Here is a 25,321-nt window from a genome sequence, read left to right as displayed (position 1 = left end):
TTTTTTTAGTGAATAAAATGATTTGCTTATTAAGATTTTTGATGAATGAAATAATTTACTTAGCAAAAATTCTTAGATTTCTGTGATGCCAGACACAGGCTAACTTCCATACAAAATACTCAGAGCATCTGGTGCCCGCTTGACCACTTGGTCTGATATGTCCTCAAAATGGATTCCATTCTAAATTTCCACAATAAACATTATGTTCCAGAATATCCTAGTCGATTTATCATCATATTTCAAGGGATTAGAAAGAGATTACATGCTCAAACATACATGAAACGGAAAGACCCTGAGCCACAATAGCAATGCAAAAAGAATAAAGAATATGCTTAGTTTCCTACCTGAAGTGATGCACTACATACAAAGAGTTGTTGCTTCAGCCGCAAAAGCTTTCCTTCTTCTGTTGCATCCCCAGGATAAAGAACAGCACAAATCTGCACAAACGGTTATTATTACAAGCACACTTCACCAATACATAAGAAACTTCATACAACTGTGCATAATTTATCAATGTCAAAAGTAGCATCATGGCACAAATATATTATGAGTAACTTTCCATAATAAGCAAAACTAACATACTACATCCAATGGGACAAACTGGCTAAAGGATCTTTACTAACATGGCAGTTGAAAACCAACCTGCTGAGTATGAAGCTGCGCAGCAGATTCATACTGTCCATCATTAAATTGAAATAGATTGAAGTCCTCAGCAGAAGCTCTTGCTTCCCAGAGTCGAAGACTGATAGTATTCTTGGTTTTATATCCTGGAATTGGAACATCATAAGCCAAAGCTTGCACAATCTCTCCGCCAACCCACTTTCGGCTGTATATACAAGATACAACCATTTCACATTAAATTGTCTATTGTAAGAAAAATCAACATGAACATAAACACAAGAATAGAATGGAATCTAAGAGTATGGCCCTTTCATACATGAAGGATCGGAAACCAACGTATAACAGTGTAGGAATATGGTCAATTTAATAGATTTAGAATTAACACTTACGATCCATCAGGATTAACCTGAACATGACCGAAGAATCTGACAGGGAATACAACACCATGCCTGACAACTACCCAAGGACTGAACTTCTGCATAAGTTCAATTGAAATCAAACATCAATTTTTTTACATGACATTAAGCAATATTTTGAAGTGAGATCAGACCTCAAGCCAGTCCTCAGCAATTTCTTCTTGGCCCTCCTTGGTGATACGCTGCTTGAACAGCCCATACCTGTACCTCAGACCATATCCCCATGCAGGCAAATTCAGTGTTGCCATAGAATCTAGAAAGCATGAAGCAAGTCTTCCTAGACCACCGTTTCCGAGTGCTGCATCTTTTTCCTACATATAATCATTAGTGGAATGCATGTTGGGAATGAGTACAGGTCAATGTTTAAGTAAACTTGAATTATGATTAAGAATCGCAGTTTGTTGGTCTGACTTTAACAGGATATATTTTATTAGACACCTTGAAATCAGAATGGGGTCTCTGGTTATTGATTGATGGCCACATGCCAGCAAGGTGCCATAACCATTTGTACAACAGCAAAAAAGAGGAAACCATTCTGACCATGACCAACAATATGAAATAAGTTTTCACAAGGACAAGATTTAACAAATGAGAAACCAGTTTTCAACTCTTTTTCTTTCACTTTTTTGGATTTGTGGTTCTCAACCAGTTATTCTCACTAAGATAAACAATAACCCAAGGTAACAGTTATGAAATTCTTGTGATCAGAATCTACTAATAAGCAAAGCTTAATTGCAACACATAAAGACAAAATAAAAAAGAAAAGTACAAGTAATATAGTTCCATGAAATGGGCTACAACATGGATATAGGCTCTTGAAAACATGCCTATATGCAAAGGATGTCGCAATTGGATTACCTGCTCAACTATGTCCTCAAGTTCATGTCCCAACTTACTTAAAGCATCAGCATATGCACCTTGAATGTTCAGGTTCCCAATTGCATTATTCAAAGCTCGTCCTTGAAGAAATTCCATTGATAAGTGTCTGCTTTGGATCAACTTTGTGATAATGAAGGTATGTCTCATTCCATTGCTGCAGAGATCAAGAGATAAATATAAACATTTTTTGGGAGAAGAAATACACTTGTTGCAAATGGTGATTCATAAATGAACAACAACAAACAACAGAGTACAATGGCCAAATAACATATTACAAAACATTTAGCCTCCTACAATTTCATTATCCCCTTGTTTGGAATGTAGATTTTTATGAGAACTCTTATTTATTAATTCTCATGTTGGGAATGAAAAAATTATTTTTTTTTTAATTTTAAAATATTCCAATTAAAAAAAAAAAAGTAGAAATCAAGCATGATTCCACGAGAATTCAGTTAAATTCTTTTCTTGCAAATGAATACTAAAGGAAGCCTATATAAGGATGAATTGAAACCCTTCACAGGAGGAAAGATAACTCGACCATGAATTAACTATGCCCTGAAAATGAGAGCATGGTAAAAAGAAAAAAAAAATCTACAGTATGGAAAATATTTCTGAAATTTAGCTAGAAACTATCTTTTTCCACGTAATACTGACGCATTCATGAGGGCAATTCCAAATACATCAGCGTAAAAATTATACAAGGAACGATTTCATTTTCATATGGGTCCACGCAGGTTCCACCATAACTAATCAACGGTTGTAATACAATGTTTTCACCAAATAAAAATTCGTCAACTACAGAGCAAAACAAGAATAACTAAACAAACAACACCACATGAAAAAATCACGATAATGAATAATAATACTTGAATTATTAAGGTCTTAAAATATCAGTACTTGCAGAAGCCGATCACGAACACTCTCTGCAGTGGCATAGAAAGCTTGCTTCGGCTCCAACTTGGAAAGGGAGAAATGAGGGTTGTATTGTGCATTGTAATTAATAATTGATGCAATCTTTAAAGGGTCTTCAGCCAAAGGGTTGGCAGCAGCCGGAATATTAGAAGAAACAGCCGAAACATAAGCACTATTACCGTTGGCTGGCTTTTTAGTTGCCATTCCTAACCTCTAATAATTCCCTGAAAACAAAAGGAAATCAGAATTGGAATCTGCAACAATAATAAGGTGGAAAAAGAGAAAATAGCGTTACTTGGAGAGGAAACGCTTGTTTAGCTAACAGAGAAGCAAGTATCCAACGCCACCACCCTTTTTCAACATACTAATGAGGAATCAATCAGTAACGACAAAAAGGGAAAATCAAATCGTTATTTTTGTGGTTGAATTTTGAGTATATTTTTCATGTATTTGAATTGTGATCCAATCTCAAATTTTTGCGATGCTATTAACATAAAAAATGTGATATGCGGTAAAGGGCACAAGCCAATAGGCAAATATCCTACTAAAAAAGTAACTCATATTTTAAAAGAATAAAATTATACGTTATGTTTAAGAAATATTATTTTACCATTTTATTTCATTTTCATTTAATTTAACAATAAAGAAATTTAAAAAGAAAGAAAGAAATAAATAATTAGAAAAATGAATACTCTAACTTAAATTTATTAGATGAATAATTTATTTTTAATTACTAAATTAAATCGATAAAAGCTTGACCTGATAGTAATTTTAGAAAATTTATAATATTATTTAGACAGACATTCCACACTACTGATTCAATAGTATATTTATTTATAGAAATCTTTGAGATAATGCTTAATTGATTTTAAATTATAAAATGTAATGCTATTCTTGAAATAAAATTATTTTTTATAAAAATTTAACTTTTTTATAATATTTTTATACTTAAATTGTTTGAATTTATATTAAATATGTATTATCAAAGCAAATTTTTATATTAATATAAATCAAAATTAGTGATAATATAATATATTTTAAATTAATAATATACTTTTTTTTTTACAAAGGTAGAAAGAGGGAAGAGTTTTAAATTATTTATGTTTATTTGAAAATATATTAATATTATAATTTTATGTTATTTTTAAATTTTATTTTTTAAAAAGACAAAAGACCATGTAATTTAAAAGATAAAGATAATTTAAAAAATTAATGAATTTAAATATATATTTCATCAATGCCCTAAAAAAAAGGTCATTTCACTGTGTATATACACATAAAAAAGGGGGGAGACTTGGAAGTGTGCCAACTGTCAACAAAGGATGTGGAAACTTCAGCAAAATATGTATATATCGGAAGTTGGGATATGATTCCTTACTAATGGGCGTGAAGCCCAAATTTTAGGAGAGGCTTAAAGCCAATTACATGGATTCCATATAATCAATGGGCTTAAAGCGCTAAAAAAGACAAGTCCATGAGGCTGAAACTTTATTGAAACATTATGGTTGCATCCTGAATTTTTTAAAATATCTCATGATAAATTTTAATTTTTATAAATATCTCATAATCCATATTAACTCATGTAAAAATATAATTAATATATTTTCCATATCTTAATTAGTAAATCATTATCTAGCTCGATTAGAGTTTACAAGATTTAATTTAAGAGTCTTAAAAATATATTAATTTCATTTTATATAAGTTGAAGTGTATTATGAGATATTTTAAAAATTCAGGATGTTATGATATTTTTTTTTAAATTCAGATATAAAATATAAAATACTATATTCGATAAAAAAAGAACACATTTAATAATTTAGTGTAGCTCAGAAGATAAGACCTACGTGCCTATGCCAATAATTTGGATTGAAAAAAAAACAGGTGCTACAAATAGAGTTGCACCAAGCCATCGCCGTATCTTCATCGAGGGACTTTCACTAGGAGGGAAAAGCCATACTAAAGCATACTGTACTGTTAGGGGTCATGTATGGTTGAATCGCCAAAACTAGGGGCCCCCTAATGCAATAAACCCAAAAAATCTGAAACAACATAGCAGAGCTCCAATCAACACATCGGGAAACTTGAGACCATGGTAATCAATAAAATTGAAACTTACAGAGCAAGACTAGAAAGAGAGAAAGAGAATCTTTATAGCATCTCAACCTTTTGTAACTAGAAAAAATAATCATGATCAGAAAGACGGTTAGTCAGCTCTTAAACCATTGGGGTCTCCTTTGCCTAGCTTTTATCAGCTAAGATACAATCCTAGAGATAAAAAAAAAATAATAATAATAATAACTCAAAGCCTGTTTTCAGAAACATAACAAATAACATACTTACCAAAATCACTCTCCATGATGTGTCGAATTTGCTTTCAAAATAAATTTTATTTATTCACACAACCAACTCGAACGGGTGGGGAGGGAATAAATTCAGTTCTCCTGATGAGTAATAGACCAAAAAAAAAAAAAAAAAAATGCCGAGCTCTGAAGCCCAAAAAAAACATAAAAATATATATGGTCTCTCTAACCATGGTTGGCGGTACGCAAACGCAATAATTATTTCATAATTATTTAAATAATTATTAAATCTATAAGATAGTAATTAATCATGCTCCAACATGTTGCGTGGATGGAGGACCGAGGAATCTATAATTTATTAAAAATTTATTTATTTAAAAAATACAACACATGATATTTTATACACTTTTGTATATATTAAAATTATTAAACATTTTCATAAAGTGGAATTTAAAAAAGAAAAACAGGTAAGAGGGAGGTCCCCTTCTATTATGGGCCTAAGATCGGACCTTAATGGGAGCGGACAATGCAGAGTGCAAAAGGAAGCTATGGGCTATGGCTATAGGGGACCAAAAGGGTGAGCGTAGCCCCAAATTCTAAAGGACAGAAAGCTGAAAACTGTAAAGTGAAGTGCACGTGCAATTTGGTAAAGGTAAAGTGTTCCAAGACAAGAATCAGAAGATCTCCCCACATTAATAATAAAGAATAAATAATAATATAAAAGATAAGATAATAATAAAGCATCCTAAGTTTGAGGTTCCCACTTTCCATTTTCCGAGATTTGCATCGTAATATAAACTTTAAATTAAAGCGAAGGCATAGTTGCATGGGTAGAAACAAATGGGTAAATTTCTATGCCTATTGTAGTGTTCTTTTCTGGGTTGACCACTTCTTATCTTTTTGGACACACTTTAGAGTGAAGAGAACCAAAGCTCTTTTTGTAGACACTCTTGGTATTGCCAATTCCCAAATCAAACTACAAACCAATCTATATATTTATATAAATTAATGAAAAAAAATGTTATATAAATATTTTATGATAAAACTTAATTAATGAAAAAAAAAATATAATGTTGTGTTATAAATTATTTATTTTAAATTTATAAACAAAAGTTTAGAAATAAATTATTGATGTCACTAATACTCCTTTTGATTTCTAAATTGTGGGATGCTAAATTATAAATTTTGTCAATGACCATGATATTATTATACCTTAATTAAATTTCTAAAATCTTCAAGGAGAAAAAAAATTTGCATTTAACTTTATTTTCATTTACTTGTGCATGAAGTGATACTCATTAACTTTACTACTTTCACAAGAAGAACAATGAAAAGTTGGAGAAAAAAAAGCACCCCACCCATTCCTTTATTTATTTTATTTACTCATGAAATCCCCATGTCAAATATAAAGTTGAATTGTAATAAAATTAATTATATAATATAATTAAAATTATAATGTAATATAACGATACTTATTATTTTGATAATTTTTAGACCGTAAATTATAATTTATTAATTCATTATTATTTAATATAATCATTTGATTTATTAGGTTGTTTTAACCACTCTTTTATTAAAAAAAAAAAGTGTAATATAGAAATATGTAAGTCCAATAAATATCCAAATCTTTCATGCATATCCTTCAATAACTTTTGTAGGTTGCAAGCAAAATGGAGCAATAGGTAAAGTATCAAAAAGTTACACGAGAATGAGATGAAGCGTTGCTTTTGGGATCATCAGCCTCTTAACCCTTCTTTTACTCATCCATATTAAAAGCTTTTGATTGTTTTTATTTATCGAATTTGAATTTTTTTGCTTTTGGACTCTGACCTTTATCATCATCATTGTCATTTCAAAATCTCCACTACTTCAAACTGTAAACTAGATTTATATTACTTTAATTATTAACTATATTATTATTATTATTATTATTATTAAGCCATTATATTTATTACATGCAACTTTCATAACTAAATTTTTAATATTTAAAACACAAAATTTATAATTTATTTATATAAATAATTCTAATTGATAAATAAAATTAATTGTGTCATCAAATTTCAGAATTTCTTTTATTGTTTTACATGAATATAATTTCAAATAAATAAACTACATAGATAATACATGTAATATGATCTCACATTTTAATTATTATTTTTATAATTATTATGTGACTACAAGTATATTACAAGTTTAATAATGTACATTAAGAATTATTGCTTTTAATTATTAACCTAACTAAAGTTTGGTAATTTTCTTTGTAAACAATAACAGTTGAATATAAAATTTAACATGGTTATATATATATATATATATATATATATATATATATATATATATATATTATATTTAATATTTTTCATTGTAATATTTTTTTCTCCTGCTTATTGGCTATTTTAGAGGAGAAAAGAAAAAGAAAACAAAATATATTTTTTTTTCTATAAATAAAAACCCGAATTTTAGAAGGAGGTTTCTCTTCCATTTTTCCACATATTGACAGCTCTTAACTGCTCAGTACTCACTCCTCATTCTTCTATCTCTCTCTCTCGCTCTCTCTCAAGGATGAGCTTAATCTCCGTTCAATACAACCAGCAGCCATGAATCTACAGCCTCAACCCCAACACTTCCGCCTCTCCACGTGCCACCGCCACCCGTCCAAACCCATTACCGGTTTCTGTGCCTCCTGCCTCCGCGAACGCCTCTCCGGCATTGACCCTGACACGCACCAGGAAACCCCCATCACCTACCTCGACGCTGAACTCCGCCGAAGCAAATCCTTTTCCAGTAGCTCAAACCCCAATGCCTCCTCTAGCTCCACTAGCACTACCACCACATCCGAGCCCCGCCGGAAGTCCTGCGACGTAAGGGCTCGAAACTCTCTCTCTGATCTCTTCCATCTTGACGATAAGAGGAGATATAGCTTGAATAGGAAGCCAAAGGGTTTGGATTTGGGAATTGAATTGAAAGAAGAGGAGGAAAATGGGGCGGAAATTAGGGTTTCAGAGGAGATCATTGCACCAAGTGTGAATGCTGCTACTGAGGTAAATGTAGATGATTTTGAAGAGGACGGAGAGTGTAAGACAATGAAGGAATTTATAGATCTTGAATCGGAGAGAAAGAAAAATGCAGGTAGAGATTTACGGGACATTGCGGGAAGTTTTTGGGAGGCAGCTTCAGTGTTTAGGAAGAAATTAGTTAAATGGCACCTAAAACAGAAGAAAGATAAGAAGGAAAAGAAACATGTTATTATTGGTAGTGGAGATGGTGATTTAGTAGTTGAAATTGAGAAGCCGAGTGCCAGAAGATTAAGGGAGACCCAATCGGAGATTGGGGAGTATGGGTTAGGGAGGAGATCTTGTGATACTGACCCAAGATTATCAGTTGATGTGGCGCGGTTGTCTGTTGATGATGCACGGTATTCTTTTGATGAGCCCAGGGCTTCCTGGGATGGGTATTTGATTGGCAAAACATACCCACGGCTTGCTCCATTGGTTTCTGTTGTAGAGGATTCCAAGTTACCTGGCAATGGGATTGAGAATCCGAAAGAGAATGTGGACTTGAAGAATGAAGGGGAGAGTAGCCCTGGAGGCACTGCTCAGACTAGGGATTATTACTCTGATAGGAGGAGGAGAAGAAGTTTTGATCGCCTAGGTTCAAATAGGAGGGTTACATTAGGGGATGACGACTTCAGATCAATATCCAATGCTAAGGTATCTCCTGAAACAGTTGGATTATTCCATGGGGCAAAGTTGTTAGTCACAGAGAAGGAATTGAGGGATTCAAATTGGTATTCGCTTAAAGATTATCATGCAGGGAAAACCAATTCTCTTTCTAAGGATGCGGATTCTGTTGCTAGTGGGATTAGCAAAAAGGGTTGCAAATTCAAGAAGTTGCAGACGTGGCGTAGTGTGTTGAATATTTGGGGTTTGATGCAGAGGAGAAGTGAGGGCAAATGTGGGGTTGAGGAAAGCAGTATTGGTGGAATTGCGGTTGATGGGCCTGTAGCAGAGTCTTGGCATAAGTTGGGTGGCGCGGCCAGTGTGGATACAAATGGGACTGTTAGCCAGAAGCTTATAAGGAGTTATACTGTTAGTGCTAGGGATTCCAGCAAAATGGGCTGTAGTGCGAGTAGTATTGAGACCAAGGAAGATGTTATGAAGAGAAGGGAAGACCTTGTACTGCAGCGAAACCGGAGTGTGAGGTATTCTCCAAACAACCTTGATAATGGCCTTTTAAGGTTCTACTTGACTCCACAAAGGAGTTATGGAAGAAGCAAATCTGGAAAGAGTAGGCTACAGAACTCATGCTCTATGGCAAGGAATGTTTTGTAAAGGTGCATTAATTGTTCTTGAATGGAATGTGATGTTGTAAAGACATGGCTTAATGTGTTTCTCCTGATTCTATAGATAAAAAACACATCATATTTATCACCTGTTTTCTCTGCTTAATACCTGTTTCTAATAATGCAGCAATGATAATTTGAAAGTATTTGTTTTCGCGCAATTGGAATTCAATAATGATGCTTTCCAAGCAATATAGATGGTATATTTTTTTATGGCAATCCTTGCATATTGAATTGAAGTATTATGAATTATTTTTTGGTCAATGTATCCCTGAAAATGCCAGTTACGAATCTCAGTAATGTAGTTGTGGCATGTGCATTGCTGCTTGTTGAATGAGATCAATGATCATTACAGTGCAGGGTCTTTTTTTTTGACACAAATCACACGTTACACCAGATAAGTGTTTCTAAACTTTGAGAAAAGATTCAAATTTTTATATTTTCCGTAAGATTAGACCATATAGTTCTTTACCGTTTCTAGGTGAGATTGATCATTGAATGGGAAGATAACCAGAATGCCTCACTGATGCTTGCAATCCATGGAAACAGTTTCAAGAGCTGTCCTGTTTTTTCGCAAGAAATAATGTAGTATTGTTGCTAGTCTTTTTCATCTTGCTCTCTTATGGTGACATCAGAAGTCTATCTGTTTGTGGGTTCGATGGTGCTTTTGTGGTCTTGCTGTCAGTGTAACTGGTGTGTCGAAGAAGAAATCCTTGTATGATCTTTTACTTTAGGTAAAGTGTAAAGTGTAATGCTCGCTAGATGTCATTCTTTCCCTATCTTTAAGAATTGTTTATGGTACTACATGCAAGTTGCTTTTGATTTATTGGGATTGCCATTCAATTTTCTGGCTATAGGTTGGTTGCTCCGGATCTTATTTTTGGTCCTTCGTGATATGGAAGATACATTTGACGTTAAAGAGATATAGAATCTCCACTTGCACCAAATTCAAAGAAGAGAAAGAAAAGCGATTGCAAAGCATGACCACATCCATTTGAGACATATTTAGAGCATGAATTGCTTTAGCAACTGGAATAGGACTTTTGAGTATAGCAACAGATATGGAGTCCACCTTTTTAGAGCAATTAAATGTAAATTCAAAAACTGAACATTTTTAAGATCTTTATGTGGACAATTGGTGTGAAATCTAATAGTTTCCTTTGCATCCTATTGAATTTTCCATTTCAATATACCATAAAATAGTTAGAAGTTCTCAATTCCTATTACGTGCTTTTGTAATCTGTTTAGCATTGGTGTTTGAACTATTATTATAGTTAAAATGCTTTTGTAATCTGTTTAGCATTGGTGTTTGAACTATTATTATAGTTAAAAGAGTATTAAAATTTAATTTGAAGTTGAATTTAATGTATTTTAGTCATAAGAATTTTAATTATTTTTTTGAGCCACATCTAAAATAACATTTTTTTTTTTTTCAAAAAGTAACTTTTAACCTCTCACACATGCGGAGCCTCTTGTGATGCCATCGCTATAATGATAAAAACTTCATTATGTCACCGGGAATGATGTTTCAGCTGGTCATTGTGCTTGCTTCATTGTATAAATGGCCTATGGGTCTTTTTGTTCTTTGATGAATTTTACCGCGGGTAGCAAATAATAGTCCTATACGACCTACCCCTGTGAGGCTATCAGTGACACAGCCTCTGAAGGGTGCTATCAACTTTTGTGGGGACCTATAAATCCCACCCAAATGCTTGTTACATGTTGCCAGTAATTGCTTCTGATCAATTACTTTCTTCTTTGGACAAACTTTATTGGTGTGATCCTTTTGGAGCTTCTGCATAGGATTCCCCAATTCTTCTATGTACTGTTTGGTCCCTGAAATGATATTGCATCAAAGCCAATAAGCCATAAAGGGCAAGTACCCGTTTACCAGGATGCGTTACCCATGTCTTCAAAACTCGATGGTCATCATGATTTGCACAAGGCCTCCTCACCTGCATCTACAACTTATAAGGTAGGCATGGCCCCGATTTAATTTGGCATTAGAACAAGATGATTGAAATTGAAATAAAAACTGATCAATGGTTTTTCAGATCAAATTGAACCAAACCCATGCTAGTATAGAGTCGATTTTGATTTGAAAGTTCCTAAACCTTATATTAAATCAGATCCAAACCATCAATTTCACTACTAGTTTAATCCAATTAGAGCTAAAAATTAAAAAAAAAAAAAGCATTTAGGAAATGGCATCCATAATCAAATCAGATTGAAATCATATTAAAATCTCTTAAAACTAAAATTATGTGAAACTAAATTTATAAGATTCGATTTCAGTTTAATTTAAAAAGGCAACTGAAACTATCAGTTCCAGTCCAAAAATCAGACCACGCACGTATCCAGTAAAAGGCTTGTATCTTCATCCAAGAAGAGGTCCAAAGTCCAATAGCTTACACTTCGTTATTTAGAAAAAGCAAAAGCTGGCATTTGGATTTGGAAGGATCTTAATTTCAATCGGAACATCCGCCTCGTGGATCCAAATGACAGACACTTGTGCAAATACGTTAAAAAGTTCCCCCTTGACATTGTATGATAAAGTCCTTTCAGGGGTGACCAAAATATGGATAGTTTTCAATGTGTTGTTGCTTCCAGCACCAATTTAGAATGCAAGAATTGATTGGAAAAAAAATTTTGTTCATTGGCAGGACGCTATAAAAGTTCATTCTCCAGAAAAGAATAAAATAGTCCGTGTTGAAAAACAGTAACAATTACCATTTAGGAAAAATTTGAAATTATTGCTTACTACAGTCCATGCATTGTTCTCAATTTCATTTGAAGAAGTGAGAGCATTAGAATTTAGAGTATATTTCCTATTATTCAACCACAAACATATGATTGGTTTCTTTATTGGATGCTGTAAATTTAGGTTGGGATTTACAAAAATTTGGTTCTTCAAAATTCCTACCACCTATCATTCAATCAAAACCACAGCTAATTAAGAGTAAATGAGATTATGAGAGGCATAAAAAATCTAATGACTACCCATTATTCATACATGATGATGATCAAAATTGCTAACAGGCTCATGCTATAAGTCCAACACAAATTTGTCTCCCTTTTCCATTTGAAGCATCATACTTGGGAAATCATGCCAGACAGGAGTGCATAATATCAGTCTCATCATCAATGAAAACATTCATTAGGCATTCAAATATACACAAACACAAACTCACAAATAGCTAAACACTTTACTCCCATCCCATGATTGTCCTTTCTCACTCAACAGTCAACAACATACCCTTTGCCTAGAAGCTCTTGTATGACTTCATTCCTCATTCTCACTTCTCAGCCACAGCTTCTGCACCTCTTGCTCAAACTTCTCAGCCACAGCCCCTACCCCTTCTGGCCCAATTGTCGTGCTGATCATTTCCCCTTGGTAATGAACTCTTCCATGGCTTCTGTGTCGCCTGGATACGGAAATTCTCGCCTCTCATACAACTGAGCTAGCTCTTGCTCCTCCTTTGGCCTTGGATTTAGCGTTCACCAACCAAGCGGCGTTGTATCGCTGTAGAGGCACGCACCCCCGAATAGCGTGTAGGTGCAGAGCAAAGCCTTGCCTACTTGCTTCCAGAAGTACACAGTCTTCTTTTCCCAATCCTGCTTTCCTCAGGTACTTGTCGTAATTCACCGATTTAAGATATTCAAAGTCTTAAAACATTAACTTATTTTATTCTGCTCCTTTTTTTTTTTTTTTTTTCTCTACCAAGCACTTCATCGAACAGTTGGACAGCAATTAAAGAAAAAAGACGATAATTCCACACCCGTTTTGGCTTCTTGAAAACGTGTACGAACCACTTCCCTGGCTGTGGCGACGAATACTTTTTGAGTAAAATTTTTTAATCGGATTGGAATTGGATTTAAATTTGAAGAGGTACAAGCTCCGTGAAGACCGGAGAGCTCTAACTCGATGAGATGACCGAGTTCGTAAGAAAACCAAAATATAAGGTCAGGCCCACAATCTCACTGTGAACTGACAAGCCCATTTTTATTTTAAATAAAATCCGGGTCCGTTCATAAAGTCTTGTCCTGTACAGATTATGAACGCCATCCTTCCGCCAGAAATTTTTGGATAATTACCGTAAAATTTCCAGGGGAAAGGTGGTTCGTAGGGATTCTACATTCTATATTTTTATAATTGGGTCAAGGCTTTTGTTATTAAAACCTATATTTAAATACATATCCATAAGTTTGAGCTTATAGATTAATTAATTTTTTGTCATGATATTAAGCTTCTTTGATCAAAAAGTGTAGAGTTATAATCTTTAGCTCTCCCCTTGGCGTGAGGGACTGTGTTAGAAATTTCTATTAAGTTGAAAGGTTTTTATCCTAACATCTTCTTTCAGTTCTCACTTATCTCTGACACTATTTCATCTTTTATAATTTCTTTGTATCCTGAGAGACTAATAATTCTTGGCAGAAGTAACACTAGTCATGTGTGATGAATGGAAAGGAAAGTGGCCTACAATTATATATACAAATGTAGAAAGATAGCATGTAATTGCTTTGGCTGATTGGCGGTTCACTTTCTTCCTTGATTAGGTTTCATTCTCTATTACATTATTACAGACACAGTGGACTTCTGCCTTTGCTGTAGGGTGCATAGACTTGTTTAAATTCTATTTTACAAATATGAAATATCTGGTAAAAGAAACATATTCTTGAGCACTGACTGAATTTATTTACAGTTGTTTCGGCAACAACAGCAAATCTGAGAGACGGTCAACGGAGAGTTCCTAATGGTGTTTTGTATGTATACCACTTTGAGATCAAGAGAAAGGCACCTAAATTGAGCACACTCATTACTGCCAACATCCAGAAGAAGTAATCGACATGACCATAATTTAAGTTGTCGGGTATCCACCCAGGTTTTCCATTCCTGGTGGAGATGCTTGTAGCAATAGTCATAAGGAGAGAACTCAAGTAATTGCCAAGAGCAACTGTGGTGAGTGATAAAGCAGAGCACAAGCTCCTCATGGCATCAGGTGCTTCCTGGTAGAAGAATTCCAACTGCCCAATGAATGTAAAAACTTCTGCACACCCTATAAGAAAATACTGTGGAACTTGCCAAAATACAGATATCGGCACTTGTTTAATTTCATAGGAGTTGTGTCTTCTAACAGTTCCGAGTCTTATCTGTTCTAAAACTGCTGCAGATACCATGGCAAATATTGATATGAAGAGGCCAATGCCCATCCTCTGAAGTTGAGTCAAGCCATATTTGTTACCTGTGAATCTTCTTGCAAATGGCACAATAATGCGATCATAGATGGGGACCCAAAAGATAACACTGAGGGTGTCGAAGACGGAAAGAGATGCAGATGGGATCTGGAACTTGGAATTGCCAACAAATTTATTCATTTGATCACCTTGTAACACAAATAAGTTGCTCATCTGGCTGTACACCGCGGCAAAGATTATGCCAGTGGCCCCTATTGGGAGCAACCGGATGATGGATTTTAGCTCTTCAACTTGGGTTACGGTGCTAAGTCTCCATGGGTTTACAGAATCCTTTACATTATCTTTTTCCGTTTCCACTGATGCCTTGTCAAAGAAACTGTAAGAACAAGATTGCAGTTACAGGTGAGAAACTAAATCGGAGTTTGATTATTGAAACTAAGATAATAGGGGGAAAAAATTCCTGGTTTCCTATGGATTCTTCCAAATTGTAACATAATTCTCGGCGATAAGTTAAGACAGTAACCTGAAATCTTTGGTGTGCTCAACCTTGCGGCTTCCTTTGATGTTGGATTCAGCATCTGCTGTCTCATACAGAAGAGACTTGTCAGCAGGCACTTCAACTTTGTATTTCCTAATGGATGCTACTATCACCTGGCAGAGACGTGTGAGAGGGCTGCCTCCTGGCTTTTGGTACCTGTACAGCCGAGTACCTGAAAAGAAGCTCACAACTGCAATTGCCATGGCAATTGCAGGAATGCCAAAACCCCATCCCCAACTCCAATTGTCTTGTACATAAACCAGCACGGAGGAAGCTATAAGAGCTCCAACATTAATTGAGAAGTAGAACCAGTTGAAGAAAGAGCCTTTGTGCTTCTTCTCTACCTCATCTGTATCATCAAACTGATCTGCTCCATAGGATGAGACACAAGGCTTAATACCTCCTGTGCCCAGAGCTATCAGGTAAAGTGCTACAAAGCACGCGGCACTTTGTGCATCAGTTGGATCACAGTCGTTTTTTGCGTAACATTTCGGCTTTAGACCAGGGACAGATGCTGACATTGCTAAAAGCGTCATTCCCTGTGAAAAGCAAAGCCAAAAATAGTGTCATTTAGCTAGAACATATGCTTCCAAGAAAAACTTTATCCAAAATTCCAGGTTGATCTTGTCAAGATGAAACAGTTGGGTATTGTATTAGCACAAGATTGCATGGCAAATCATATGTAATTGAAATCCCTTTTGGATTCAAATGCTACATAAGCAAACAATCTTCTAGAAGGTGAAATCAATGCCCAAATTGGGTAACTTACAATTACATAAATGATGGAGAAAATTGCAATCGTCCAGTATCTTCCTAGATAAGCATCAGCCAGAAATGCTCCGATCAACGGTGTAGTATAGCATGTTCCGCTCCAATCAGAGTTATTTTTAGCAGCAGTAGCACTCTGCTGATTTAATATGTTCTTGAAATAAAGAACCAAATTGGAGCTCATCCCATAATAAGCCAATCTTTCACAACATTCATTTCCTGTTGATGAAAGCTAAAACTGATAAACTTTTATGTTTTTCATGATCAGATCCCACTACTTGTATCAATAAATTGCAGAGTTACCTATAATGAAGGGGCAGGCTCTCCAGGTTCCAGTTTCCTTTCTGTTAGCAGGATTCCCACGGTAGTCTACAGTTCCATCTTTTGCGTATATATCCTCCTCTGCCATGGCTTCTCAGAAATTTTCTCCTTTGCTTATTCTCTGGAGTTGGCTAGTGTAGTACTTGTGAATATGTTAGAGCTGCAATGAACAAAATTTCTTGCGAAGATGAAATTGAAACGAAAGTTGGATTCAATAGAAAAGAAGACAGAATAAATAGTATTGAGAAATTTCTGAATATTGAACACAAAATTTCTCTCTCCTCCTTGTAATTAGAAAAAGTTTAGATCTTGCAAACTTGACATAAAACAATCATGAACCATCTTTTCTGCTACAAGTAAAATAATAAATAACAGAGTAAGGCGGTCAAATAAGTATCCAAACCTCATGCCTCAAGGATTCATGCTATGATCAAGGAAAGCAGTTTGGCAAGTGGGAAGAGAAGCAAAATTTGAAGATACTATTATAGTTTCGGGATATTAATCACTAGTCCAAACTCAAGAGGTTCACACTCAGCCACATACATAAACTGGACGCAACTATAATGCACTCTCTAAATTGGCAGATCTGTAATGTGGAAAAACTGGTATGCAGTAAACAGGATACCCAGCTTGACTCTGGCTTTGACTAATATCTTATATTGACCAAACAAAGATGGTGGAAAATTCTAAACAAAAAACTTTGGTTTTGCCTGAAATAATTTCCCACGTGCCTGTGTGTTCACACATGCACACAGAGACAGAGACGTAAGGGACTTTTTTTTCTCAGCAAGTTCAAATGCAAACAGTGTTTTTCAAGATTTGCACTTGTTGAAATTTCAAACCTTTTCTCTCCCTCTCTAGTGGATAGATGATGGGTCCTATTTGGTGCGTCAAGAAATGCAAATCAAGTAAAGACTTGCAAAACTAGTATATGTTAGGAACTTAAATAGAATGGATAAGAACCTTACCTTATGGACTCTTAATTAATCATCTTCTTCCAGTTCCAATCCTGAGAACTAAATAAATGGTTTTCATTGGTTTCAACTACAGTGGCGTTGGGTTCAAGGGATTCACCATTAGTTATATCCATTCCCAGCTGTTGGCTGTTGCTATATAAGAGCACACTGCATAGCTTGGTCCCAGCTAAAAATGAGCTGCTTCTGTTACTGTATAATTAAATAAGCATTGGATTCAATCAAATTGGTCAATTTGTACCTCCATGGAAAACTACGTTAATTACTTGTTTATTACAACTGCGTGACGTTTGGGAATATATAATTATGAGACGAGCAGTTAAACATTGTCATTATACTATATTATACTAATTATTCTGTTAGTTTCCTGAGAAAATATTTCAGATAAAAAGAATCTGCTGTCCCTTTGTTTTCTGCTGTATTATTGGATTGGTTTTAGATGATATTACTATGAAAATCTGTAAATTTAATAATGAAATCAGTTGAACTAATTATTATAAATATTCAATATTTATTTATTAATTTTTTTAAAAAGTCTTTATTTTTTTTTTAAATATAAAAAAACATATCTCTTCTAATATGACAGCCACCCAAGCTCAGAATCACCGTTTGATGGCACGCCTTGCCAGCTGGAATCCTCTTTCCACTGCATATACTTTGAAAGGTACATCAAAAGCTATAATAAAATGGCGTCATGTGAACGGAGTTTAAGAATTGAAAAAAAATCATTAGTAAAGCTGCTGTCGACTTAATTAATGGACTTGTTAGTAAGGACAAATTGCTATTCATTCCCATTGTAATAAAAATAATAACAATAATGCCCATGATGTGAACAAAGGACATGGGCAGCTCCTGCACGTTGAATTCTTCCCCCACAAGACAAAAACAAAAATACAAGAAAATAGATATTAATCATTCATTTGTTTTCTACTTGTGTGGATTATACAACAAAGCAAGCATGGTATTGCAGAATTCCATTCTCCCTCTTTCAATACAACTTGCAATATCTCCAATGTTGATTTTTATGTATTCTAATATCAGATCCGATCCCACCGCTCTCTTTCAATACAATTTGGTAAATTAAAGCTCCAAAATTCAAACTCATAGTCCGCCCGCAAAATTCCGCCTTTTTCTCCCTTTTCGTTCCATCACTCAATTTAAACGGCATCGTTTCCTTCTCAATCTTGTGTTTCACCAGACCCTCTTGGCCTCGTAGGAAGAACCCGAGTTTAAATTGGCTTACGATGGTTTTGAGATGATTCGAGTTCCAGTTTTTATTGAAAATTCTATTTTTAGAAAAATATTGACTTCAAATTTTATTTATTTATTTTTTTAAATTCATTTATAGTAAATAATCTCTAACCATGTTAATCTCCTTTTTTTTTCAGATTAATTTACTTATGTTAATTTTTTTTCCTAATTATTTTATTTACCCTATTTACGTGAATTATGTTAATTTTTAATAATGTTAATATTCTTTGTTTATGTCAACTATGTTAATTTCTTTTCATGTGAATTATGCCGTTTATGTTACATGGCTTCAATTATTATAATTAAAAATATGTTAAATTATCACTAAATGTGATAGCTTGGTGATTAATTTGGTGAGATTGTTTTGTCTCACTTTGATTTAATTTCTTCTATCAGCTTGATAACTAGATATTATCTTTATTTAGGAGTGCAACGAGAGACGAGGACAGGTTGTCTAATTGTTCATCTCATTAGTTTCACTTTGTATTTGGTGGTAAATCCTTCCCTGTAGGATTGAGTTAAATTGAGAACATCAACGGGTGACATTGGATTTCAAATCTAAGGGGGCTATGATATTCATTTCCAAAAGAACCTTATTTATTGCAGGTCAAAATAAATAAATAAATAAATATGTCCAATTTTCTTTTATATTAAATTTAAATTATTTTAATTAGCTTTAATTATTGTCATTACAATTTTTATAAAATTAAGATTTTAATTATAAATAAAATAATTACAATAATCTTTTAATTTGAATTATCAAATTTATTTATTTTTAATAATTTATCATTTTATATAGGCATCTTACATCAAATCGCTTATAATTTTTCAATAATATCAAAATAAATTATTCAATGCTTTACAGCATGGGCTTATTATCTCTCGTTCGTTTAAATTTATTTACATTTTATAAAATAATTAAAATTTTATAAGTAAAAATAAGTTTTTTTTTTTTTTTACAGCTGAGCTGAAGTATTCTATGGATGAAATTCCTCCAGCTTTTCTGATCGCCAACCTAACAAAACACCCCCGACTCCCTCTCCTCCTGGTCTTACGACCCATCATCACTCCCCTGCCTGATCTTTTTTATAAGCTTTAGTTTTGTCCCTGTTATATAATTCATTTAGAAATCCAAGAACCATTAGCACATTTTCCACTCCTTCAAAAAGTAACAAGAATGGCATGATTTGGAGACATTAGGAATGAATTGCAAGGACGCATACTCTCCACACTGGCAAGGCTTTTTTAAAAAAAGACCTTGAGTTTTCATCTTCTTCAAATTCGTTGTCCACCACATTGGCAGGTGCTGCAACAAGTAAGGCAAAATTGCCAAATAGAAGAGCAAAGATAATTGAGAGAATTATATTCTCATATCATATGTCTGATATGACACAAGAAGGCTCTATATATACAAGTGAAAAGAATAATCTAGAATACAAGAGAATAATTCTGGAATGCTAGCTAGCTGAGCTGTACAATCTACAAGTAGCCTTTAATGAGAATGTCAAGTCGAGTAACAAACTAACAAACGCGTTTTTGGCGCCTATACGTGAATAACTTTGTCATCCCTCCTCAAGTCAATTTGGTGAAGTTGTACTAGACCCAGCTTGGACATAATGAATGTGAAGGCAGCTGCAGATAAGGACTTGGTTAATGCGTCTGCCAATTGAAGCTGCGATGGGATGTAAATTGGATAAAGAAAGCCGTTGTTTACATGATTCGGGACAACATGGCAATCTATGTCTATATGCTCTGTACATTCGTGGAACATTGGATTATTGCTGATATGAATGGCGACTTGGTTGTCACAATGTAACGGTATAAGAGTATGGAGGGGAATATTGAAATCTTGCAAGAGATAGGTGGTCCATTTAAGCTCGCAAGTTGTACTAGCCATGCTTTTGTATTCGGCCTCTGTGGAGGAACTACTTACAGTCGTTTGCTTTTTTGATTTCCATGAGATAAGTGCTGAGCCAAGAAAAATACAAAATCCTGTAATTGATCTTTTGCTTGTGGAGCATGCGGCCCATTCATTATCACAATAAGCTTGAAGTTTAAAAGATGATGTAGCTGGAAAGAAAATTCCCTTCTCCGGACATCCCTTCAAATATTTGAGTACTTGAATTACAGCTTGCCAATGAGGAACTCTTGGTGTTTGAAGAAATTACCGATTTGACATTGTGGTATGTGATATCTGGTCTTGTTAAGCTCAAGTATAATAATTTTCCAACAATTCTTCGATATTTTCCTGGTTCTGACATTAATTCTCCTCTATCTGGAGATAGATGAAGGCCTTTTGCCATAGGAAAAAAAGTTGATTTTGCATGTGAAAGACCAACATCCTATATCATGTCAAGTACATATTTACGTTGACTAATAAACAATCCTTCTGTTGATCCTGCAAGCTTAATACCCAGGAAGTATTTGACATATCCCATATCTTTGATTGTAAACCCAGCATCTAAGAACCTTTTAGTTAGAAGAATGGATTGCTCATGGGTTCCAATTATAAGAACGTCATCGACGTAAACAAGAAGTGCTTGGAAATCATCTCTGGAGGACTTTGTAAATAGACAGTGATCTGAAGGGGACTGATGAAAACCAAATTCCTTGAGTTTACTTGTAAATTGTTTATTCCATTGCCGACCTGCTTGTTTAAATCCATAAAGGGGCTTTACAAGCCTACATACTTGCCCATTCGATGTTTTTGTGTAGCCTTCCAGACGTGTCATGTACAATTCTTCATCGATGAAACCATGTAAATATGCATTATTAACATCAATCTGATGTATTGGCCACTGCTTAGCTGAAGCAACTGCAAGGAAGATACGCACAGTAACTATTTTGGTAACTAGTGAGAAACTATCAATATAATCTATTCCTTCAACCTGGTTATAGCCCTTGGCTACCAACCGGGCTTTGAATTTGTCAACTGTACCATCTGTTTTATACTTGACCCGATATACCCACTTTGATGCTATGGGTTTCTTCCCTGCTGGAAGTTTAGTTAACTGCCATGTATTATTGTTTTCAAGTGCCTCAATTCTTGATGCATTGCTTGGACCCACCGTATGTCATCCTTAGCTTGCTGATAAGAAGAAGGTTCCTTGACAGTTGATACATTAGCAATGAAGGCAAGATATTCATGGTTAAAGATAAGATTGGAAATAAAATGATTATAAGGAAGAGTTATATCTGCAGCACCACCTTGATGTGGAGATGTTGCTATTGGAAAAGAAGTATCATATATGATGTGAGCTATAAAATCCCGTAGCCATGTTGGTTTTGATGTTTGTCTAGTACTTCTACGGAGAGGAAGAGGAGATGACTTGACAAAATTATTGGGTGATGACTCTTGATAAGAAGATGATGGAATTTCAGTTTGACTGATAGTGATGGGAACAATGGGTGACTCTATTGTAATGTTAGATGGTGATTGGACTTTAGCTAGAAATATATCAATTTGCGTAGATGTGGTGAGAGAAATGATGGGTAGAGGAACTGTATTTGAGTGAGGCTAACTAGAGGGTTTATTTTTGTAAGGGAAAACTAACTCATGAAAGATTACATCTCTAAGATACAAACATCTGTTAGGCATTGAGATCAAAGACCTTGTAGGCCTTGTGTCCAGTAGCATACTTAAGAAACAAGCATTTTATAGCTCTAGGTTCAAACTTGGTTTTATGTGGTTTGGTATTTGTAGCGAAGCACAAACAACCAAATATTCTGAGGTGCCCATATTCTGGTGGTTTGTGCTGTAAAATTTCATATGGTGTTTTCCAATTCAGGACTAAAGATGGCAATCTATAGGGGTGTGCAAACGGTCGGTTCGGTTCCGAACCGAACCGAACTGATAAAACCGAAAATCGAAAATAAAAAATTTTAAAAACTGAACCGAACTGAACCGATTGCTAAGAGAAAATCGAACCGAATCGAATCGATAAATATCGGTTCTGTTCGGTTTTAAATCGATCAAACCGAAATTTATAAAATTTCATATTTTTAACATTAAATCTAAATAATAAAAACATAAAAACAAAGAAAATTAGAAATCAAAACTCAAAAATCTTAAGGTTCGGTTTGGTTTTCTTTGATTTGGGTTCGGTTCGATTCAATTTGATTCGATTTTTTTGATTTCCTATATATATTAATAATTTCGGTTCAGTTCGGTTTTTTTGATTTTTTTTTATGAAAATAACCGAACCGAACCGATTAAATTTTAAAACCGAACCGATTGAACCGAATTAATCGGTTCGGTTCGGTTTAAACCGAAAACTGCTCTCCCCTAGCAATCTATATATAGCTGCATGTATGGCTTCCCCCCAAAAATGTTTAGGTAGGTTGAACTGAAACAGTAATGCTTGGGCCACTTCCAACATGTGTTTATGCTTCCGTTCGACTACCCCATTCTGTTGGGGCGAGTGTGGACAAGTTTTTTGGTGCATTATTCCTTGGCTTTTGAACATAGATTGACAAGAGGTGTCTATGAATTCCGAGCCATTATCTAAACGAATGATTTTTACTCTCTTATGAAATTGTGTCTCTATTAAATTCAAGAACATAATAAGGTAAAAGAGAGTTTGAGTTTTATCCCTCATTAGGTAAGCCCAAGTCGATCTGCTAAAATCATCCATAATGGTTAAAACAAACCTTGCCTCAGATATTGTTTGTGTTAGTAGTATGCCCTAGAGCATATCATTTTGTATGTATCTAATATATATTTTATTAATAAAAGGCAATTTAACTTTTTCGATTACATAATATATTTATGTGTAATAGAAAAGGTCCATTGATATTTTATTAGAAATTCTATTATTAAATTATTAAGAATATGAGTGATAGTATTTTTAGTACAAAGTATTATAAATTGGTTCACAATCGAGGATACTTCACATAGGACATGACTTATCCAGAAAGATTGTAATCATGTTTGTTCCTAAGGATATGAGATATAAATAAGATGGAGTGGTGAGTCTCATGCCACATAAAAAACATGATAGACACTTATGCATGATAAGTAGGCCAAACCAGTGACACATATGACAAGCACATAGAGTTTACTCTTGTCTATGCATTGTGGTAACGGGGTGTCCGCAAGTGCACGGGTCACAGTAGTATAGTTTTAAAAAATGATATCGATCCCACAGGGAATTGTGCTTAAATTGGAAATAAAAGTATAAGCTAATTAGAATGACAAAAATTAAAAGATATTGAAAATAAAATCTAAAAATTAAAATTAAGACAAAAATTAAAGATGTAAAATGAAATTTGGAATTAAAATTGGTATTTAAGGAATTAATGCTAAATCAAACAATTAACTAAAATTAATTAGACTAGATTACCAAAAATTAATTTGAAATTTCTATTTATGAAATTAAGAAGAATTAAATCTAAAAAAATAAAGTAATTCTAGATATTGGATTTAAATTGAAATTGCTATTTATGAGATTTGGAGGATTTAAATCTAAATTCAATGAAAATTAAATTGATTCTAGAGATTTGATTTTCAATATTGTTTGCATGTGGTTTATCCCTAATTTAGCCAAACACATGAGAATTGCAATTTTGAGGGAAATCAATTCTTAAATTTTTGAAACCTTTTTCAAGCATCTCAAAATTGGTTTTCATTAAATCAAACCCTGTTTTCACGGTATTTCAAACCTAACAAAAACCCATTTAAAGCTCTAATTGATTTTTGGAAAGTTCCCCTTAATCTTCTTAGCTTATTTCTAACACCAAGAAAATAAAGTTTATTGCAAGATTATCCATCCCCAATATTCACTTTTCAGTCCATCTATTAAGGATTAAAACTTAACTTAATGAGGGCCCATTCATCAAGCAAGGCAATAAGCACACAAGCAATAAATCAAAATATAACAAATCCCATTTAAATGGCTAAATCAGTTCAAAACCACAATACAAATCAATATTTACAAACCCATCTCTAGAATCTCAATAAACTACTCACAAATCATTGTTTAAAGACAAACCCAAATGAAGAAATGAAGAAATAATGGAAATGTAAGCTAAAAGGGGTAGAAAAACCCAGCAAATTTGCAGCAGATTCTGCTGCACAAAAGTGCAGAAAACGTGATCTGCAGCTGCTGGAAAAAGAAATGCAGAAAGTGCTCCCTTCTCTCTTTCTAATCTTGCCAAAAATGCCTCCCTTGCTCTCTATGGAAAGAAAGTGATAAAGGGCACTTTATATAGGCGAGGGGACTGTTCTAGAATGGGTAAAAGGGGGAAGGATCCAGAGAAAGTGAGGTAAAAAGCCGAGTAACGGAAATGCCACGCCAACAATTTTCCATAAAACGACATAAGCCGAGTTAGTTGTGTCGCGGGTTGTGTCGCCTCGGCGTGAATATCGACGATCGACACAACTGCGACATAAGCTAATCGGTTGTCTGCCGCAGTTGTGTCGCTCGGCCATTTTTACTCAACTTCAAAATTTTTGCAATTCGATTTTAATCTCCTCCAAATGGCTACTCTGATCAAAATACATCAAATTTCTCCAAATTTATCCTACAAAACAAATGAATTCCAAAAATTAAACTAAGAAAAGTGAAAATTGCAAAATTGACTAAATATATACTAATATCTAAAATAATAGCTATGAATAAGGGTAAATTATGTGCAAAAATTACTCCTAAATGATGATCTAAAATGCATGCATCAAATTCCCCCATACTCAAACTCTTGCTTGTCCTCAAGCAAAATTTCATTAAAACTCATTTGGAAGGGAATAAAATCAGTCTTTGAAAACACAAAATTCACTAATCCAAACCACCAACTTACCTCTAGCC

At 34.2% G+C, this 25,321-nt stretch overlaps 3 protein-coding genes across 4 annotated transcripts; 1 reads left to right on the top strand and 2 right to left on the bottom strand.

Moving 5' to 3' along the window:
- Positions 1-119: 119 nt before the first annotated feature.
- Positions 120-3,315, bottom strand: LOC131177452 (alpha-glucan phosphorylase, H isozyme-like; the record flags this gene model as incomplete). Its single annotated transcript, XM_058142405.1, has 8 exons — positions 2,814-3,315; positions 1,896-2,070; positions 1,172-1,348; positions 1,011-1,096; positions 643-826; positions 345-437; positions 263-292; positions 120-180 (listed from the first exon to the last, which is right to left on the bottom strand). Coding segments are annotated over exons 1-8 (901 nt in total), but the record flags the coding sequence as incomplete, so codon positions are not given.
- A 4,289-nt stretch (positions 3,316-7,604) lies between these two features.
- Positions 7,605-10,679, top strand: LOC131177451 (protein OCTOPUS-like). The gene is made up of 2 exons (XM_058142403.1): positions 7,605-9,461; positions 10,328-10,679. The coding sequence occupies exon 1, from the start codon at positions 7,726-7,728 to the stop codon at positions 9,457-9,459; it is 1,734 nt and encodes a 577-aa protein (XP_057998386.1). The 5' UTR covers positions 7,605-7,725; the 3' UTR covers positions 9,460-9,461; positions 10,328-10,679.
- Positions 10,680-13,927: 3,248 nt separating this feature from the next.
- LOC110662965 (protein NRT1/ PTR FAMILY 8.1) lies at positions 13,928-17,401 on the bottom strand. Of its 2 annotated transcripts, none has more exons than XM_021822146.2 (5): positions 17,262-17,401; positions 16,276-16,453; positions 15,974-16,191; positions 15,190-15,743; positions 13,928-15,042 (listed from the first exon to the last, which is right to left on the bottom strand). In XM_021822146.2, the coding sequence occupies exons 2-5, from the start codon at positions 16,379-16,381 to the stop codon at positions 14,208-14,210; spliced, it is 1,713 nt and encodes a 570-aa protein (XP_021677838.2). In that variant the 5' UTR covers positions 16,382-16,453; positions 17,262-17,401; the 3' UTR covers positions 13,928-14,207. The 2 variants fall into 2 exon arrangements, with proteins under 2 accessions (XP_021677838.2, XP_021677837.2); XM_021822145.2 differs by lacking the exon at positions 17,262-17,401 and adding an exon at positions 16,697-17,044.
- Positions 17,402-25,321: the final 7,920 nt, after the last annotated feature.

The sequence above is a fragment of the Hevea brasiliensis genome, unplaced genomic scaffold, assembly GCF_030052815.1.
Source record: "Hevea brasiliensis isolate MT/VB/25A 57/8 unplaced genomic scaffold, ASM3005281v1 Scaf486, whole genome shotgun sequence".
Classification (NCBI taxonomy): Eukaryota; Viridiplantae; Streptophyta; class Magnoliopsida; order Malpighiales; family Euphorbiaceae; genus Hevea; species Hevea brasiliensis.
The sequence above is the reverse complement of the archived record's forward strand: the minus strand, read 5'-3'. Positions and strand labels throughout refer to the sequence as shown.